The sequence below is a fragment of the Mytilus galloprovincialis genome, chromosome 6 (genome assembly GCF_965363235.1).
Source record: "Mytilus galloprovincialis chromosome 6, xbMytGall1.hap1.1, whole genome shotgun sequence".
NCBI classification, from domain to species: Eukaryota; Metazoa; Mollusca; class Bivalvia; order Mytilida; family Mytilidae; genus Mytilus; species Mytilus galloprovincialis.
Window position 1 is genome coordinate 35218467 of NC_134843.1, and position 22644 is coordinate 35241110.

Sequence of the window (22644 nt, forward strand, 5' to 3'; positions counted from 1 at the left end):
AGTGGGCACCTACATTGTAATAAAATGTAATGATTCTAAGTTAAAGCATAACGTATAAATTCACCAAAACCAAAATCTAGATTTTTTCATAATTGTGCAGTTTCCATGGAAACGGCAGCCATATTTTACCATTCCATAGCAAGGTGCACAACTTCACATGGGGGTCTTCATTATAGTAGAGTTCCATCAACATTGGTCCATTGGATTCCAAGAACTCTCGCGGACAAAATTTTGTTGCAAGAAAAAAAATAAAAACTAGAATTGCCATTGCAAGCAATAGCGGATGTCACCCTTCCCTCTATTGCCACTAAGCGGCAGCCATTTCAAACTTGTTTAACAGTAAATGCACATATATGTATGGCTATTCATCTTTTTGTAAATTTTCAGTATATTCAGAGTTTTTTAAAGTATTTCATATTTATACCGTTTCCATGGCAACGGCAGCCATTTTGAAAATTTCAAAGTCAAAAGTCTCAACTTTACTTGTCAGTTACCAATAATATCAAATTTCATTAAGTTAAAACCATTTTGAGAATTTTTGATATTTTTGCAGTTTCCATGGCAACCGTGGCCATTTTGGAAATTCCAACTTCAAAAGTCATATGTAGACTTGACAGTCAACAATCATATTAAGTTTGATCAATTTAGGAGCATTTTGAAATTTTTGAAATATTTTGTCCTGTATCCATGGTAACAGAAGAGTTCCAATGATTGTCAAAATCATTCAAAAGCTGTATATAGTGAACAACTATATTGTGTAAAAATTTGATGATTTCAAGTTCTAGCATACCAAAATTATTTACCAAACCCTGAGGTTTTTAAAGCATTTTGACACTTATGCACTGTTTCCATGGTAACGGCAGACATTTTGGAAATTCCAACGCCAAATTACGCTTCTACCAAAGTTGCTCATCGTTACTATGAAGTTTCAAAAAATTAGAAGCATTTTGAAATTTTTGAAATTTTTGGGGTAGTTTCCATGGCAACATAGTGGTTCCAATGACTGCCAATATCATCCAAAACCAATATATGGCTGGCACCTACATTGTGATAAAATATGATGATTCTGAGTTTAAGCATCTCTAAATTATTCACAACACCAAAAACTGGAATTTTTCACAATTGTTCCGTTTCCATGGAAACGGCAGCCATTTTTTATGGTCTTAGACCCTACTGCAACCCGAAATTTTGTGTTCCTCCTTATAGTGAACTATCATTAAGATTGGTTCCATTTTACTCCAAAAAACCTGTCGGACAAAAAAAGGTGGAAGAATAATAATAATAACTAGAATTGCCATTGCAAGCAATAGCGGATGTCACCCTTCCCCCCATTGCCACTAAGCGGTAGCCATTTCAAAACAACTTAACAGTGAATGCAGATATTTGAATTGCAATATATCTTTCTGTAAAATTTTCAATACCATAAGAGCATTGTCAAAAGTTTTATATTTCTGCTGTTTCCATGGCAACGGCAGCCATTTTGAAAATTCCAAAGTCAAAAGTCTCATCTATACATGCCAGTTAACAATAATATAAAGTTTCATTAAGTTTGGAGCATTTTGAAAATATTTGACATTTCTGCAGTTCCCATGGCAACGGTGGCCATTTTGGAAATTCCAACTCCAAAAGTCTCATGCAGACTTGACAGTCAACAATGATACTAAGTATCAATACTTTTTGAGTATATTGAAATTTTTGAAATTTTTGACATTTTGGCTGGTTTCTATGGTTACACAGACCATTCCAAATTTCTAATGGCAGATACCACATTGGTACATGGGAGGGAGCATACCATCAGAGTTTCAATGGATTTGACCTACCCTTTTAAGAAAGTAAATGCCACTTTTAGGTGTTTTTGGACCATTTTTACCATTTTTGCATTGTTTCCATGGAAACGGCAGACATTTGGGAAATTCCAACGCCAAATTCCACATCTACCAATGTTGCTCATCGTTACTGTGAAGTTTCATTTAATTTGGAGCATTTCCATATTTTGGAAATTTTTGGTGTAGTATCCATGGCAACATAGCAGTTCCAATGATTGCCAAAATCATCCCAAAACCAGTGTATAGTGGGCACCTACATTGTATCAAAATCTAAAGATTTTAAGCATAACCATTCTCAAATAATTGGCCGAACTCTAAAATTATATTTTTTCACTATTTTTCTGTTTCCATGGTGATGGCAGCCATTTTTTAGTTCCAAAGTTGCACTGCAACTGGAAAGTCAGGGTTCCTTGCTATAGTGCACCATCATTCAGATTGGTTCCTTTGGCTCCAAAAAAACTGCCGGACAAAATTAGGTGGAAGAAAAATAATAATAATAATAATAATAGGGAAAAAGAAACAGAGGAAAAGCAATATGTCACCCGACTTTGTCGATCGGGTGACATAACAAAGAAACATAAGAAAAGCAATATGTCACCCGACATTGTCGATCGGGTGACATAACTAGATTTGCCATTGCGAGCGATAGCATATGGCACCCTTCCCACATTGCCAGGCCAGCGGCAGCCATTCAGAAAATTTTTGCTGTTTCCATGGCAATGGCGGCCATTTTGAAAATTCCAAACTCAAAAGTCAAGTCTACATAAGCTAGGCAACATTTGTTATAAGTTTCATTTAATTTAAAGCATTTTGAAAATTTGAAGTTTTTCATATTTTTGCTGTTTCCATGGTAACGGCGGCCATTTTGAATATTCCAAAGTCAAACCCCCGCTGCAATTTTTTCCCTCCATAATCATATACCATTTAATGTCTCTAGAATAAATTCAACATTGATGTTCTGGAATGTTCTGTGAAAATTCAAAGTTTTAACCTTTTTGCATTGTTTCCATGGTAACAACAGATATTTTGAAAATTCCAACGCCAAATTCCACATCTTCCAATGTTGCTCATCGTTACTGTGAAGTTTCATTAGGTTTGGAGCATTTTGATATTTTTGAAATTTTTGGTGCAGTTTCCATGGCAACATAGTAGTTCCAATGAGTACCAAAATCATCCAACACCTGTATATAGTGGGCACCAACATTGTATGAAAATATGATGATTCTGAGTTAAAGCATATCCAAACAGTTAACCAAAACAAAAAACTAGATTTTTTCACATTTGTTTCGTTTCCATGGCAACGGCAGCCATCATGCACATGCAAAAGTCCACTGCACAACTTATCATGGTGGTCCTTATTATAGTAGAGTTTAACCAACATTGGTCCATTGGATTCCGAGAAATAAGCTGGACAAAATCGGTGGAAGAAAAATAATAAGAAAAAAAAAGAAACGTAGAATAACAATACGTCACCCCAACTCCGTTGAGGGTGCCATAATAAGAAAAAAAAGAAACGTAGAATAACAATATGTCACCCCAACTCCGTTGAGGGTGCCATAATAATAATAATAATAGTGAAAAAGAAACAGAGGAATAGCAATATGTCACCCGACATTGTCGATCGGGTGACATAATTAACAATATCCACGATCCATTGCAAAGACGTTAATGTCAGATAACTGTATCAAACAGACATGGACACCTGACAATCATACTATACACCCAAAATAGTAAGCATACACGTTGCCTATAGAATTTGAGAAACATATATAATTATGAAAGCTAGCAATGGCCATTAAAACGAGGTCAAGGTCAGAAGAATGAAATAAAGAAACGACTCTGGGTTGAAAAGTTGGATATGAATGCCGCTCTCGATACTTTCTAACATGACAACTACTTTTAAGTAATTTTTTAGTGGCTTATAATCAAAATTTACAAACATATCACTTTATTTAACAAATGTGATTACAACATTAACATTATCAAAATGTATAAAGAAAAAAACTTGTTCAATGTCATTTACAAATGTATGCTTTAAAATATGTTCACTAAATTTTCAACTTTGTATCCCCAAAACAATAAATCTATCCAAACTGGACTTATATAACTGGATAAACAGAAAAATATTTAACCTGTATAAAAACAACAACAGACATGAACAAAATCTTCAAACCCTCAAGGTTTGTTTTGGACAGGATTCATAACATGTATCAGTGAAATGTATACATATATATGTATTAAAGAATACAAATACTATTTCCAGCATAAAAAAAGAATGCCTTTCAAGAAACTGGTATCTATATTCTCATATACAAAGTCACACAAAACATTTCAACAATATGTTGACCATATTATCAGAAATTTCTAGATATAGCGGGACATTTATATATATTTAAAGTTTTTCAAAAACTAAAAGCACAGACAATCCTCAGTAACATAACAATTTCATTTTAACAATAATCTTTAAACTCATTAGAAAAAAATTGCATTCCTTTGGGATAAAAAAAAATTGTCAAAAACTTCAGTTTAAAAGAATATACAAAATCTCAGGATTGATAAATTCCAAAATATGGCTACCCAAAAGAACAATTCCAAAATATGGCTACCCAAAAGAACAAATCCAAAATATGGCTATTCAAAATGAATAACAAATTGTTGACACAGAGATATGTTTTGCCTGTTTAAATTTTTTATGGTATAGTGCAAATGTTGAAAGTAAAATAGCAATACTTTAACATGTAAATTATACAAAATACTCAAAGTCTATGAACTAACTATGAGAGCAATCCATTTACCCAAAGCAAAAAAAGTAACAAATTTCTTAAATACTTTAGGACTTCAATCAAGCCAAGAACACATATATGAATTGATGAAATTGACAAATAGTCAATTAAATATTAACAATATTTACCATATAACAATAAATTTGCTTGGTGACTAAAAAACTATTTTGAAAATTCAAAATTAAATTGATAGTAAAAAAAAAAACCTTTCTAACAACTCAAATGGATTTCAATTAAATGCTCTTTATAGTTTAAAACAAAGGATTTCAAAAATAAAAGTAAAAAAAGGCTGAACTCTAAAGCTAAGATGCAATAAAAACACAAAAATAATATTTTAATAATGATATTCGTTAAAATTATCTTCTTATTCAACAAAAATGAAAGTTTACAATGACAACTTAAATGGATTTCAATGAAATGCTCAACAGCTTAAAACAAAGGATTTCAATTAAACGCTCAACAAAACATAACTCTATAGATACAGTAACAAACAAATTAAATCTAAATATATATTAAAATACATACATGTACATGACATAGAACAAAATTAATATTATATCTTCAAATGTCAAAATATATGAAAATTTTAAATTAATTAAAATTATCTTCTAATTCAACAAAAATGAAAGTTTACAATGACAACTTAAATGGATTTCAATGAAATGCTCAACAGCTTAAAACAAAGGATTTCAATTAAACGCTCAACATCTTAAAACAAAGGATTTCACAAATAAAAATAGACTTAAAAAAAAAAAGCAACAAAATATAACTCAATAGATACATTAACAAACAAATTAAATCTAAATATATATTAAAATACATACATGACATAGAACAAAATTGATATTATATCTTCAAATGTCAAAATACATGAAATTTTTTCTTTCTTTTCACCATGAAAAGGAAAATTAAATTAATAGTTAGTAAAAGAAATTTCAGACTGTTACACAGAAAAATATATTTCCAAATTTTTGTGAAATGAGTTGTTTCATTTTAAAACCTTAAATATAAATGTGAAAATACTGGTAAAGTTTCCTTATTTTTTTCTGCAATGTGAACAGAAATTTTTAAAGAAGTAATGACAAAAACTAGTAATAAATCAATTCATTCATTAAAAATGTTCACTCAAGACTCAAATTTCAAAATAACAAATTTCAAAAAGACTATAATCAATGTCATGACAATAAAAGAAAAGACAAAAAGATAAACAACAGTACATGAAACTATGAGTGACTTTATATGTCATTTCCATAGAACAAAAAAAATAGATTATAACAAAACATAATAAACACTAAAATATAACGAAGAAAAACAAACAACAAAATTAAAAAAAACCCAAAAAACAAACAAATATTCCCCATTTCCATTCTCAATTTTAAGCAAACAAAATACCATTTGAACAATAACTCGCTCATATTTCCATAGACAATTCTAAATAAGATCCAGTCTATGAATGGGAGTCTTTATCGATAGGTTCTTGTTTAATTGGTGAACTATTTATATCTATGTCACTATCTTGCAAAGTCTCATCAGTATCATCTGAAAACTTGGATAACATGCCATTTTCATCAGCTGGTTCAAGCATCTGGACGACCACATTACCATCCGGACTCTCTTCTACAGAAACATTTACAGCAGACTCTTGTACAGTTTCAATAATAATTCCTAACTGATTTATAGTAGACGGTTCTCTCAGATTTATGACATTTCCTCCAGGATCTTGAAGACCCTCAGCTGAAGCTTGCATGACTGCTACGTCATCACAATACGGTATAAACAAATTACCATTACTTTCAATGATTCTATCCATTTCAAGAGGCTGGTGTTCTCTTGCAATACAATTCTCTGAGGAAACCTCCATACAAGCCTCATTTTCAACATTTTCGTCAGATCGATAATAATCTTTGTCATTTTCATCATCTAGGTCAATAATTATTTCCTCCTTAACAAAAACTTGACTAACTTGCTCTTCTTCATCATAGTTTTCTGAATCTTGTAATGAAGAAATGTATACTTCATTATAGTCACGACTATTCATTTCTTCTGCATTTTCTATGACAACTTGAGGAACATCAAGTTTATTTCTTTTATTTGTCTTTGAGCATGTTGAGTCATAGTGTATATTCATCCTTTTCAATGTATTAGAGCTTAATGTCTGAGCTGAAACTAGTTTCTTAGTTGGTTCTTTATCACATTCCTTTATGAGAGTAGTCCCTTTTAGAGTTTCAGATGTGAACGTTTGCAGAGGTATGAGCTGAGAATTGAATGCATTAGAAGTAACAATCCCTCCAGTTGATGTATCTACAGCTAATCTCTCCAACGGGATATGTTTAGCGGTAATTCTACTGTGTGATTCCTTCGCAGTTACATTTTTTGAAGCAATACGAGATCGTATTTTAGCATAAAGATCAGCTTTATCTTTTGGTAATGGAGTAAAATTTCTTTCATGATTGGTGCTGGTAAGTTCAGAATTTGTTCTTGTTGTTTTGGGTTCACTAGCCCGTGTACCAGTAAATCTGTATACGATTGGTCTATCTGTCACTACAGTAGTTTTATCTGGTACGTCTGACATTTGTGTGGACAATTCTGACGGCGGCTGGGTAGCTGTAGCACTACCTGATGCAAACCATTTCCTTTTTGTGTTTTCATTATCCTTTGATGTCTTGTAATTATGTACTCTTCTTCTATTGGTTTTAATTCTATCAGATAGCGTTGCGTTACTTGACAAATTAGTGTCATGTGACTGGTCAGAGTCTTGACAAACAGTTATATTATATGACTGGTTTACATCTTCCTGATATCCTGTATTGTTTGGATCATTAAAGCTACTTGAATTCATATCCTCTTGCCAACCAATCAAATTACCAAGGGATGTAGTCATCTGATCAAAATCGTCCTCTGCTTCCTGTTTTATAATAGTCAGTATTGTACTATCTGCTTGTAAAGCCTTAGGTGGTCTGCCACGTTTCCCTTTGGGTTTGTTAATTTTACTTTCCATAATTGGAACTTTGCACTTTGGTTTAGGTCCTGGTTTGCCCTTTGGCTTTTGTAACTTCGGTAGTTTCACATGTTCTTTAGGTTTTCGTCCAGGTTTCTTGCCCGTCTTCTTAGTTTTCTTCTCTGTAACCACATTACCTTTAGGCTTTCTGCCTGGTTTGTTTTTAACTATTGTGGAGTGGATTGCTGTAGGCTTTCCCGTTTTGTTATTTTTGTTCATTTCACGATCTCTGAATTCAGCCATTTTACTAGTAAGTTTGGGTTTTCTTCCAGGCTTCCCTTTTAGCTTTATAATATCCGTATCTTTTTTCAAAATTTCAACAACCTTAGGGGGCCTTCCTGGTTTTCTTTTTGGTTTAATAGGGATTTTTTCTTCAGGTTTCATATACTGTTCTTTAACAACCTTCTTTAACTTCTTTGTTTTCGTAATTTTCAATTTCTTATTTTTTTTACTGTCAATAGTAGATTCCAATGATGGCTTTTTAGGATTTTCTTTTTTAACTAGTTCAGTTTTAATATCTGTAGTTTTTGATTTTTTATGTGGTTTCAGATCATATGACAAAGTCGACTTCTTAATGCTGATTTCCAACAATTTTTTGGCCTCTAATCTTTTTGATTCACTTGAACTTGATTTAATAACAATTTTTGGCATTGTTTTATTTGATGAATCTAATTTTATCAAAGGTTGTAATGCATTTTTTGTTTTATTCTTACTGAAGATTTTTCCACCTGCAAACTGTCGTTTCTTTTTTTCTGGTGATTCATGAACTATTGTTAATTTCCCTGGAATTTTACGTTTACGTTTTGAGTTGTAATACCCATAAAGCATCTCTTCTCTCTTTCTGCTTAGGTACTTTTGATGTCTCTTTTTGGCATTTTCATCCATATAACTTTGGTCCATGAACCATGCCTTTGTCTTCTTTCCCTTTTTTATAAAATTAAAATGAAAACCTACTGTTGCTAGAGGAAGTCTAAAATCATCATAGATGGCAAGAGTAGCTGGCTTTGTGGTGTTCATAAAATTTTCTGTGGGCTCTAATTTTGCTGGCTTAACATCTGGTTTATTGCTTTCATTAGTATCATTTAAGTTATCAGTAGTATGTTGGTGCTCATTCTGAGTTGGGTCAACATCTGAACGAACAGTGTTTTCCTCATTATGGTCTTGATTAGTCCCATTAAGATTTTGGTTTTCAGATGTTTTAGTAGTTGTATCTTCATCAGTATTTACATTTTGGTCTTCAGCTACACCATAAGCCTCATTATCACATCTTTCATCCTTGACATAAACACAATCCCAATTCAATTCAGAATTTGTTTTTGCCAGCTCAACCTTGGTGACTTCATCTATCACTTCTGATTTAATCGCCTGCATGTTTAACTGAAGTGCACTTTCCAACATCTCTAGTTCTTCCTTGGTGTGACATCTTGGATAATGAACTTGTAATAAGTGATAACGTTTAAATGGCTTTTTACAGATTTCACAAAAGTAAGCATATTTACTTCCGTGCATTGTTCCGATATGTGCTAGTATATGTTCCTGTGTTTTCCCTAAATAGGGACAAATCGGACACTTAAGAGGTCGGTCCTTAGTTGTGTGGACGACCATGTGAGTCTTCTTATTGCCTAAGCTTGCAAAAAGCATACCACAAACATCACACCGGTGTGGTTTGTACCCTGCATGCATATTAATATGATTCCTCAAAGCAGGCTTTATTTTAAATCGTCTGTCACAGAGGTCACACTTCCAAGGTCGTTCATCAGAATGGCGTAAGAGATGTTTTTTCAAGCAGCTTTTGGTTTTAAATCCTTTTCCACATAAGTCACATACAAAATCTAATGTTTTACAATGAACTTTCATATGTTTGGTAAGATCTGATTTAGTTTTGGTCGCCTGTGTACAGCCAGGATGAGTACATTTGAAGTAACGGACATCACTGTGCTTTAACATGTGACATTTAATCTCAAAATTGGTTTTGCACCTAAATTCACATTTTTCACACTTAATTGGTTTCACATCATTATGACGATACATGTGATAGCTAAGATCACTAGGTCTTTTGAAGGCATAACCACACTGTTTACATTTGTGAGGACGCTCGTCAGAGTGTGTAGTTAAATGATGTTTTAGATTACGAGGCCATTTTGTGCCAAAGCTGCATCCAGCCTTTGGGCATTTGAATGGTTTGTCCTCTTGATGTTTTCTTTGGTGCTTAGTTAGATCTCCCTTGCACACGGCAGAATATTCACACCCTTCAACCTTACATTTGAATGGTTTTTCTCCTGTATGCCTGGCTTCATGTTCCAACATCTTAAACTCTGACCGTGACTCAAATTTACAAAAATTGCATTTTCTCCATTTCGGTATATGAACTGCCCTATGAGCTTGAAGATGAGTTTTTATTTTTGCAACGTAATCACAAAGATTACATGGAAACTCTCCTTCTATTCCTTTACGTCCTTGTACTTTTGGTTTTTTACCACTCTTTTCAATTGTTTCAATTTTTTTCCATGCTGTCATTGATTTTGGAGTTTTACCAAAGCGTTCTGCATGTTTTTTGTCAATTTCTCTCAGCAATCCCAAACTTGGTTTTTTCTTCTTTTTCTTTCCACGGATATATGTATACTGCTCTGCTATCACACCGTTTTTTAGTTTAGGAACTTTTTTTTCATCTATCGATTTTTCCTTTACAGTCTTTTCAATGGGAACTTTTTCAATGGGAACTTTCTTAACATCCGATTTTATGTTCTGTTGCTTTTTATTGTTTTTAAAGCTAACAACATCTAGTTTCTTATCAACAGTTATTTTGCTCATATCTAAAGGAACTAATTTGACCGAAACTTTCGACCTTAAACACCTACTCTTAAGTCTATCTTCAAAATCTCTTTCACTTTCATTATCAGTAGAAACACCATCTCCATTGGAGGCTGAAGGCACAGCTATTTCTTTCTGACCTTCTCTTGCAAATTGTTCTAAATTTTCAAAGATATTGCTTGTTTTTTTACTTTTAAAAACAGCTCCCATGCCAGTAGGTTTGCCTTTTAAACCATGGAAAACTGTATTTTTTATTGTGCTAGGCTTTTTTCCACTGTCATGCACTGGAGAATTTTCAGACAGTAAGTTCTCGTTAACATTATTTAGTAATTGTGTATAATTAGCAGATCCAACTGCATCATGCACATCAGTCTTACCCTTCTTTTTTGTCTTTTTTGTCATTTTTGTTTGTTTTGTCTGGTTTCTTTTTGGTGGACTGTTTCCTTGTCTGACAGTGTCTTTCTTGCATGGTTTTGGTGGTCTGTTTCCCTGTTTGACAGTGTATTCCTGGCATAGTTTTGGTGGTCTGTTTGCCTGTTTTACAGTGTCTTCCTGGCATCGTTCAGCTGTAAATATTGCTTCTTCATTCGGACGAAAGATTGTGTAAGACACTAATTTTTGATTATCACTGCTCTGTTTAAGAATTTCGCCAGAGACCGTTGACTGAGTTGCGATAGGGGTCTGACTTTCTTCCACCTGAGTTGGTAGCAGACTATCAAAGTTTAATTGATTTAAAGTTGACTGATTGCTGTCAGAATGTGATATCAAGTTCAAGTCAATTATATTAACCTGATGCTTATGTAAATTATCTGACAACATTGTATCATTATGGCTTAGTAGGATTTCTCTCCCTTGAAGCATACTAGTATCCTCCGTCAGTATGACAACTGGTAGTGAATCGTTAGATATCACATGACTTCCTTCAGGCAAAAATATAGATGTATCATCATTGGGAATATTTTCCTGAATAACATCTTCAGAAATAGGAAATTCAGCCATTTTGTTATATGATTTGCATTTAAATCGGTAAAAAATTGTTATATAATTGTGATTTCTCTCGTATATAAAATTGTTATATCATTTGGATTTCATTCGTATATAAAATTGTTATATTATATGGATTTCACTCGTATATAAAATTGTTATTTCACGTGGATTTCACTTGTATATAAAATTGTTATATCATGTGGATTTCAAAATATCATATGGATATAAGTTTGTGGATTTCATGATCATTAAAGGTAAAACTGGATTTCACATCTTAAGTTGAAATTTGCTTTTCATTTCAAGTCCATTTAGAATATATATCTGGTTGCATCAACACTAGTGATAAATGTTACCCTCATCTTCAGTTCCCCTTCATAGCAATAACAATAAAACTGTCTTTCAACATGGATTTTATTGATCTGAAATTAAATGAATTTGTTTATAATTTTACAGAATAACACATAAACATAATTTTATGTAGAAGAGATATGGTGTACAAACTTTTGCACCTCATGTTTGTGGTATACCATCTTTTCCACAAGTTTATTGTTTTCTGTTTGTATTAAATTTATATCAAGATCCATTTTGTTACATCTTGTGATCAATTTATTTGTCAATCGTCAATAGCAGTCAGCAGGATTTAAGAACATCAGTTGTTTGACCTGTTAGTCAAATGTGTTTTGTTAAAATATACTTTTTTCACTTTTTTGGTATTTTGGAAATTGTTGTTTGTGCTGTATTGAGATCTCTCTACAACGAAATTTGTTTTACATGCACACGTATAAAAATTGCGGTTTTTATCCAACACAATCACAAGTTTGAACATTGTTTTCAATTTTGACATGTTTATTTATTTATGCTATACATTTATGAACATTTATGGTCCCACATCATTGTACATCCTGTAGATACTTATATTTGGTGATGTTTTTCTAAGACTATTTATAACATCTCTACACTGAATCCATTTGATGTTTGCTGATTGATTTTATTCTTGGAAACATGATTAAATCATTTGTGGTAACTGGTTTTGAACAAGCTTTCAGTATCTGTGAATAATTGTAGATTGTTACCTTGTGCTTTGTGTTGATCCGATGAGTTAATCCCCTTTCAAATTATTTTTACAGTTTGTTCTTATTTTGGGTTGTTTCACAACTGTCCCAGGTAAAGGGACAGTTGAGCACTCAAAAACCTTTTTACCCCAACCACATTTTGTATGTGCCTGTCACAAATCAGAATGCCTATAATTCAGATGTTGTTGAAGATTTCTGTTTATCATATCAGTTTTTTGTTTATGTTTTTTTTGCAAAAATCAGGTCTTTGATTTTCTTGTTTGACATTTTGTTATGTCAAGGCCTTTTAAAGCTTAAAATTCAGTATGGATTTCGCACATTGTTGAAGGCATTACAGAGATCTTAAGTTGCATACTTCTACATCATTTGATCTCTGATGAATAGGTATCTCATACCATGATCATAATATACCGGTATGCAAAATTAGTTTTTTAAACACAACAGATTTTAAAACTATGCTGACAGTTTTTGAGTAGTTTTTGGTCAAATTGCAATTAATACATTTTAAAGTATATATATTACCTTTAGAAAAATTGACAAAAAAAAAGTAATAAGAAAAGATGCATATAGCATGTATTAAAATGTGTTTAGGTAAGATGCACATCCTTGTTAGTTTCCCACATGACCAATGTCATTTGATGCATAAATTGTAATTTTAATGCATTAAAATTCATGCAAAAACTTATGATGGTCTTTGTATCTGGCCTGTCTCATTTGAAGCAAAAAATTAGTCACAATTAAAATTTTCTTTAATAGAGCACACAATTAATGTATAGCAAGTTATTTAATTGCTTGTAAATTTACACAATTTGAGGGCAATGAAGTTTATAATTAGATGTGTCAAAACGAAAAGTTAAAAAATCTGCAATTTCAACAACACATGCATGTAGACACAAACATGATGGTAGTCTCACATATCAAAAATCAGCTCAAAATCTGAAGGCGTACAGAAAAAAGTCTGTTTAACTGTGATTTTCAACAATTTTCAAAGTCATAAACCCTTAATTTCTGCAAAAATAAGCAAAGCAGAAATAAACTAAAACTTGATCTGTAACTCATACCAAAAATCAGTCCAAGCTAAAGGGGTATAGAAAAAAGTCTGTATAATGGTTTGTTGTGGAATAACAGAATTACAGACAAGGGTAAAACTGTATGGCACCAACAACTTTGTTGCAGGGCCATAAAAATTCTAGCGTTTTTTTATTTGTGGGGATTCTTAATTCCAATTCAATATTTTGGCAGAATATGAAAAGCTTGCAATTAAAACGATGTAAAAATTGACAAACAAGTGTCTAGTAGTTAAATGATTGTTTAACTTGCCTTATGTCTTATTTATTCATTATAAATCAATAGAATACTTGTTCTTAAATATTTGTCACAGGTGTACAATCTTCTTGTAAATGTTATAATTATTGAAAAGTTACGAAATTGATATTTGATGTACTAGTACTAATAACATGTAGTTTATAAAGGTATTAAGAGTTACTTGCAACTCTTACATAATTTGACAGTAATTTAAAATGGGTAATTACTGTTATAAATATTATTTGACACTTTTTAATAAATGGCACAAATTTTGTGTCCTCAATGCTCTTCGACTTTATACTAGTTTGGCTATTTAACTATTTTGATCTGAGCGTCACTGATGAGTCTTATGTATACAAAATGGGCATCCGGTGTTTCAAATTATAAGACTGTATCTTTGATAGCTATCGACATACAGAGATTTCATAAATTATACATGTTATATGGGCATTTGTGTCATTTAAGGTAGTACAATACAAAAGCAACTATATTTTATCAAAATTTCATTTTCAGCTGTTTTTGTTTTGGTCATGTTGACTTATTTGTAGATCTTACTTTGCTGAACATTATGATGTTAACAGTTTATCTCTATCTATAATAATATTCAAAATAATTACCTAAAACTGCATAATTTTCTTAATATTACCAATTTATTGGCAGCAACCCAACAACAGGTTCTCCGATTCATCTGAAAATCTCAGGGCAGATAGATCTTGACCTAATAAACAATTTTACCACATGTCAGATTTGCTCTAAATACTTTGGTTTCAGAGATATAAGCCAAAATCTACATTTTACCCCTATGTTCTATTTTTAGCCATGGCAGCCATCTTGGTTGGTTGGCCGGGTCTCGGGACACATTTTTTAAAACTAAATACCCCAATGATGATTGTGGCCAAGTTTGGTTAAATTTGACCCAGTAGTTTCAGAGGAGAAGATTTTTGTAAAAGTTAACAGATGACGATGACGACGACGAACGACGGACACCAAGTGATGAGAAAAGCTCACTTGGCCCTTTGGAATCGGGCCAGGTGAGCTAAAAATGTACTTTGTGTAAAACACCATATTGTCATTGTATACAATTAAAGTTTTAGAAATCCCCCATATGGATCCCCTAGACTGACCAACTGATCATTTTGTGTACACATGTATAACTTACTTTTTGTAACAATGCTAAAATCAAAACATTATTTTATGTACTAAATGGATAAAATCTATATTGAAGAAAGTAAATACAATCTGTAATTAAACTTCTGAGATCATTAATAGCAAAGGTTTATCATGGTGGGCAGAGTTTTGACCATATCTGTAGCAACTGATTTCCAGCACGGTCACTAATGATATAACATCTCCCGCCAGATCTGATTTTTGTTGCAGAGAGGGTCTGCATTTTCTTTATATATTTAGAATTGCTGAAATGGAATGCTTTCTTACTGGTCAAAACCTAATTGATTTATAATTAAAGGCCAATCCTGAAGTATCCCCATGGTACATGTGTGAATAATATTGAAGTTAATGGGGTACAAGTAGGAAAATTCTTATTTATTCAATTGTGACACATTCATTTTTGTCATGAAAATGTAGTTTTAAATGAAATTAACTCCTAGATGGCTGCCCCTATAAGCCTGATTTTCAAACATGTTGTTCCTTGACCAGTTATCTTCCAAACTATGTCTCAAATTTCCAAAAACATCAATAGAACAAATTTTATACCCAATTAAATTTAGTGATCTCTTATGAATTGAGGTTGCAAACTTAATTGGAGGTTAATGAGAGAATGAAATGGAATAGGAAAAATCTGAGACACAGTTTTGGAGATCAAACTGTGTTGTACAATGTTGTATAAGAATCTATAAAATATTTTGGGATGCTCATGCTATACATAACAAAGAAGCTTATTTCATTCAAGTGTGGACATCACAATATAGCAACTAATAACATAATAGTTAATTATGTAATAATCATGTCATAATGTTATTATCACCATTTGAAAGATTAATCTTTCTCCTTACTTTTGGTACCTCATTTTTAAAATTCAAAGTTGGAATGAAGAAATTACATCAGTTTATAGTTGTCTGATTGGGGGTGAAAAAATCTTTGTATTGTGCTACCTTAAACTACAATTAACAGTTAAAGACCCATTGCCATCTACTTGTTTGCAGTGGAAACATAAGTGAAATTATAATTGGCCTCAATACTATGAGTGGTTCCACCCTTTTTAAGGGCTTTTCCCCAGTACCATGTAGGTTTTAATGAAACAGCCTAAACATTGATGATATCTGATTGTTAAATTGAGAATGGAAGTGGGGAATGTGTCAAAGAGATAACAACCTGACCAAGGTTTGTGTGGTTTTGATTCCCCCCTCCCCAATAAGCATGCATACATTGTACCTGCCAACTTTTCAAAATGTCCATGGGGGTTTTGCGTGCAAGATAGCTGTCATAGTCCTAAAAAGCCTTCTAAGGGGCCTGGAAATACATTTTAATGTTGTTTTTTGGCTTCTTTATACTTTTAAAAGCCTAATGTCATTGTAAAATTAATTGTTTTGTTAAAATTGTGGACAAAATTGAACTTTCAAAATTTCAATTTGGGAGCCTACATGGTGGAAATCCCCCTCAAATAGTGACAGTTGGCAGGTATGAACATGATAAATACTACTTTCTGATTTGTACATTTAACTCACCATTTAAAACTTGTGTGCTACTTCATGGTGCAGATTCTTGAAGCTATTCTGAGAATTGTGACAACCTGCAAAATATAAAATTAGATTTCTTCATCTTAATCATGTTAATTAACTTGATCAATTCTTATCTACATGTTCTAAATTCAAATAAACAAAAGATAAATGTCGAAGACTGTTAGCTGACCTCTAAATCACTTTTGTCGTCATATTATATATTATGTAGTGATCTCCCTACCAGCGAACAAGCATAATGAGCAAGTGTAGAGATTATTTTTTTTGGATTGCCAAGTAATAATGAAAATGGAAATTTTGTAACATGTCACAAATGTTGTCCTCTGTCTTTTGTTTATTTTTTTTAACTATAGATAGCTGTCTATGTTCCCCCTTTTGACCTCTTACTCCTATTTGGTTTTAGCCATAACCCGCAAAGTCAAACCTACGTTCTTTTGAGGTGAGGAACCATTGACGGATCCAGGGGGGGTCCGGGGGTTGGAACCTCCCCTTTTTTTTGGCCGATCAATGCATTTGAATGGGAGCATATAGCTGGAACCCCCCCTTAACTCTGGGTTGGGAACCCCCCTTTTTAAAATGGCTGGATCCGCCGCTGGGAACCTTGATTCAATTTCATAGAGATCCGTGCAGTATACACATGTTACTGTCTGGAAACTAGAAAAATAAATTGAAAATGCCTTTTTTTGGCTTCTTTTTTTAACCCTAATTCCTAAACAGGTTAGACCATAACCCCAAAAATCAATCACAACCTTCCTTTTGTGCTATTGAACCTTGTGGTTAATTTCATAGAGATCAATTCGCATTAATATACTTAAGTTATTGTCAGGAAACAAAATGTCTTCAGATAAAGATATAGTCATGATAGCTAAAATGTTGACTTTGAAAACCTCAACACCTGAAAAGCATGTTCACCAATGTCTCATCAAGGCGAGCAATCTCAAAACACTTAAGCCAATGGCATCCACATCTCTCTCTCTCTCTTTCTATATCAGGGGCGGATCCAACCATTTTAAAAAGGGGGTGTTCCAAACACAGGACAAAAAGGGGGGGTTCAAACTATGTGTCCCCATTCAAATGCATTGATCAAGGTAATTGTCCAAAAAAGGGGGGGTTCCAACCCCAGGAACCCTCCCCCTGGATCTGCCACCGTATATAATAAATATCATTACTTAAAGGATAATCTTGAACAATTACTAAGCTTAGGTAACTGGTTCTCATAGTTCTTGAAAATTTTCTTTTTCATGGTGTTCTTTGAAAGAAATCTGCTGGTCCTGCCTTTTAATTTTATTGCAAAAGACCAAAACTGTGGTGGTCCTTTGAAAATGTGGTGGTCAAAACCCTTGGACCACCACTTTTCAAGAAATGTGGGCTTTGTAAACAAGGCTTTATTTTTTTTTTATTCCAAAATTCAGTTGTTTAAAAAAAAAAAGAATGTTATGTTGGTAAACTCATGGCCATCAAATTGCAAAATCAGTACTTAGTTTTTGAAATATGAAGTTGGGTAAAACAAGGAGATTTTTTGTGTCCCTCATTGTTTAATTTTTTTTATTCATGATATATAAAGACAGTGAATTCTCATAAACTGATTATCATGATTATTATCATGCAATATAAGTCTCTACTAAAGTTAGTTGTAATATGATTGCAGACCACTAAATTTTATTCTATCAGAAACAAAAAGAAGTTTAGACAAATGTTAGATCAGATAAACATTTCAGTACCAATCCATGTTTTAGATAAAAATTTATATTGACTTGTGATGAAGTATTTTCTTATTATTGCTATTTTGCACATTTTTCCTTTGATCTTTTTTTGTGAAAACTTTTCATATCATGCTACGCTAGAAACTAAGGAGGCATGTGGCGTTGCTAATGAAATTGACAATGTTGTCATAGTTAAAATAGCGATAAACAGATTATCATTGGTCAACTCAACTCGAATGCTTTTCTTGCTTTTGCCATCCCAGCTCAAGCAAGAAAATAAATCTCGTTGAGATGATCAACGATAATCTATAAGTAGTTAAATTAATTCAAGATTTAAATAAATGTTTGAATGTGTGTACAAAAATAATTTCAACTGCCTTTTCCATAAAATACTAGCAGTCAATTAAAAAATTGCTGCCAATTCTTATCTCACATGATATAAGGGAATCTGACAAAACAATAGCCAGGATCAGGATGACAATATTGGCATATACATGTATTAGTGGTTCACCTTGAACTAACCCAAGAACTTAAATTTATTGTTGGTACTGCAGGAAACAGCATGCCCAAGTTTCACCTTTAAAGCAAGTTTGTAGATGACAAGGCAAAATCTAAAAATCTATATCATTTACACAAGAATATGTGACAATGCCTGTCACATGATGGAATGAATTGTCACATTTTGTAATGAATACAGTGTGTGTAAACAATTAAAAGCACTCCTTTACATGCGAAAAGAGCTTTTGCAATTTGTACATCAAGGGGATTGTCTAAGCCCAATATATCTTTAACAAATTTCCAAACAACACTTGAATTAAAGTCATAAGAAACCTCAAATTAAAAAAAATAATGCATATGTTTTTTTATAACTCAATGGATAGTTCTCATTATAAAACTTATGTACATATACTTTTTTCTGAAAAAAATTCTTTAATTCATTCATATTTAGAAGAAGTTTACTTTATTTTAATTGCTTCCTTCCATGACTACAATAGGTAACAATTTGACAATTAAGTAGTGTCAACCCTGTGATTATGACCCGTGTAATACTATATAGCATATTAATCCTGAATACACCGTTTGGTGGTGCGCCTGTCAGATGCGGAACGTACAGATAAGGTAATCGGTAACAGGTGAATATACTATTGGTATCGGTATCGGACTCGACCCGGAACTTATTAATAATTGGCAATATTAATTACGTGGAAAACAAAAGGGCCTGGAGTGGTGTAATTGTTAATCTACACCTTTGTACTATATTAGTTATATATAAAGTTGAATTCTTTGATTCATCGTTTTTACGTGATGGCGGCTGACAAATTGGACCTCGTAATTTTAGTATTATAGATTATAGATTGGAAAAATTTGTTATTTCTCTGAACAGTAACAATTTTCCTGTAGTTTTCGCTTGAGATAATTATTTTTGACATTAATTCAAAGGCATATTGATAGAAAACAACACAATTTGTATGTATCACCAAGTTTCGCAAGTAAATAAATTTTCTGATTTTTTATTTTTATTTTTTTTATTTCAACTGTTCAATCTTTTCCCCTATGTGCATGCCGTAAAATTCTATTATTTCATACATTTTCGTACTAAAATCATTGAAAACAATTTTAATATATCATCTCTTTTACTGATATGGATTTAAATGTGTGCATAACTAAGTAGCAAAGGCGTCATAATAGAAAGTACGTCCTATGGCATAGCCTATGGGTTTTATTTCCTTGTTCACCTGTCAACACTAAGATTAAAGCTTTTGCATCTATGAATCGGCAAATCGACAAATTCGCCGAAAAATTCCACCAAGCCCTACTATATCTTGTGGTAAATCTATACAGATGATAATTATTTCCAAATGACTAGATAACAAAGGAAAGAGGGCAAGATGGAAACCCTTGTCGACTGCCTCGATTCTGATAATTTCCAATTGTTTGTGGTCGCATAAATAATGAGCAAATTTTGGGTACACAAGATGCAAAAACTATTTTACCATCAGCATTTGATGAATGCTATCCTCGTTAGACAATGAATCCACATGCGCTGAAACATATTTGCGTGCTTTCTTTCTCTATCGACTCGTGTCATCGCATTTGCTGACATTACAAAGAGAGACAACTGTGATTTTACTATGGAGGACATAGTTCACAAAAATCAATAGTAAATGAAACAGATGCAGATTGTACACTCAAACAGTGGGATGAACTTCAACGAGAATGTCGATTTCAACACATCTCTCTGTGAATTAAACGTTTCTCTTTGAGGTCCGCGTTGGTAACTAGGTGTTTTCTTACAGGTCCGCGTTATAAACTTTTAGGTAGGATCCTTAAAAAATAAATAAATATAAAACTGAAACCAGAGACTCTACTGAAATATATACATAATCCTAGACATGTCGTTTCTGGGAATATTGTTGCTCCAGCATGCATTAAACATTTATATTTAATTATATGATTTAAATAAAGTGTGAGAGGAGAGCCAGCTAGTCAAAGTTGAAAGAAAGACAACTCCGGTATACATGTCACAATATAATTAATGTAAACAGCACTTGCAGTTCGGAAATTTATATTGCAAATTTTGTTTCGCTTAGAAACTTATTGTATACATTTGTATGGTTATTGCCATCATTTGACAGAATGCATAAGAATAAATATCTTTTCAATATCAGTTTTGGACATTTAATACCTTAAAATAGACTATCAAGTAACAATTGAGTCTTCGTTGATCATCAATGCTTTATATATATAGGACATTCCAATTAGCTTAAAGAGTATGTACTTAATTTGCCTTTTATATCATAAGAACTAATTTCCTACCATGTTTCAAGAAAATTGCCAGTGCACGAAACAATAAGAGTACGATTTCTTAAACTTATGTTAAGTTTTTTCAATTGGTCAGATCGATTTTTAATGTCTCATCATAAAGAGTAGTTGTGTTTTTCAGCCTGGAATTCAATGATACCGATTACCTCTACCACAAGTTCTGCTGCGCAAAAGAAAATATTCCTTGTATGCATTATTCAGCAAGTTTGTTGATTTTTATAGTCTGTACCAATACTTTAATTCTTGTTTGAGCATGTCCATGTCAAGAGGTCACGCAATAACTCGTCGAATAATTTGAAGTGGAACATCAAAGTTCGGTTCCCTTATTCTTCACTTATAAATGAAAAATAAGAGCAGTTTAATTTTCTATTTGGAGTTAATATGTTCAATTCTAGCAACCGTATATAATTTTAGGTTCGATGCAATGATTATATAAATGTAGAAATATATTTCTGCTTGAGCTTAAGGATTTCATGTCTCGAATAATTTATTTAAAGTGTATTATAGCTGTTTTATAGCTTCCAGTCTTAATCTCAAGTTGTTTCCAATATGGAAATTGTCTGGCATCAATCTTCCATTATTTTTGAAAAATAAATATTTTGGTTTTATTCGAGTTTTCCCCTAGACACGATTCATTAGGCAGCAACCATTTGATTTTCTGGGGGGGCTATGGTTTTTTTTGGAAAAAAAAGTTTGTTTCCAGGTTTTGCTGAAAAAAATAATTTGTTTTGGACCCTGAGTAAAAAAAATTGTTTGTTTCACCCTCAGCGGCCACTATATGTAATGCTAAAATTGAAAGAAAAAAATTGTCTTCGGTTTGTCGCTAAAAAAAATAGATTGTTCTTCGCCGAAGGCGAAAAAAAAAGTTTGCACATAAAAAAAAACCATAGCCCCCCCCCAGAAAATCAAATGGTTGCTGCCTTACGATAGTTTAATAAATGTTTGGAATTCTACCTGGCTTAGTTTCTGCAGAAGAAAAATATAATCAGAATCATCTGCGTAGATGAAGTATGGTATATTATTCTATATTGGAATTATTTTAGTAGGTTTCTCTATATGAATTGGATTTTGAATAAAAAAGCATATTCACCTGAGAAAGTGTTATTCAACGCGCTAAACGTCACGCGCTTTTACATGCAACGTTATGGTCAAATGTTTCGTGTAAAATTTGTTTTAGTATATGTTTGTCATTAAATACATTTTCTTTTCTCGGAATATGGAATAAAACAATTACTGTCTTTTGTTTCGGTAAATATGGGGTTTTATTGACTTTTGAAAAAAAACTGATATTCACTTCGGCCGTCGGCCTCAGTGAATATCAGTTTTTCAAAAGTCAATAAAACCGCATATTTACCTCATCAAAAGACAGTAATTGTATAATATTGCACTAGTGCAATAAATCTTCAAAATTCATGACGTCATCAACGACAAAATCTTAGTTTAAACCAATTTTTACTTTTAAATATTATATTGCTATACAATAAAAGGGTTATTGCATGAATATTGGCCGGAATATTGTCCCTCGTAGAACATATATTGCACTCGCAAGCTCGTGCAATATAAAATTCTACTCGGGACAATATTCCCTAATATTCATGCAATAACCCTATATTACTGTTATTCAAACAAACTGAATCTG

General features: G+C 32.5%; 1 protein-coding gene across 1 annotated transcript; it reads right to left on the minus strand.

The window, feature by feature from the left end:
* Nucleotides 1-5919: 5919 nt before the first annotated feature.
* LOC143079462 (uncharacterized) lies at nt 5920-20302 on the minus strand. The gene is made up of 3 exons (XM_076254811.1): nt 20177-20302; nt 16468-16532; nt 5920-11824 (listed from the first exon to the last, which is right to left on the minus strand). The coding sequence occupies exon 3, from the start codon at nt 11415-11417 to the stop codon at nt 6057-6059; it is 5361 nt and encodes a 1786-aa protein (XP_076110926.1). The 5' UTR covers nt 11418-11824; nt 16468-16532; nt 20177-20302; the 3' UTR covers nt 5920-6056.
* Nucleotides 20303-22644: the final 2342 nt, after the last annotated feature.

Bases quoted from the DNA above. Each gene is read 5' to 3' on its own strand.
- LOC143079462 (XM_076254811.1), bottom strand. From the start codon at position 11,417: ATGGCTGAATTTCCTATTTCTGAAGATGTTATTCAGGAAAATATTCCC.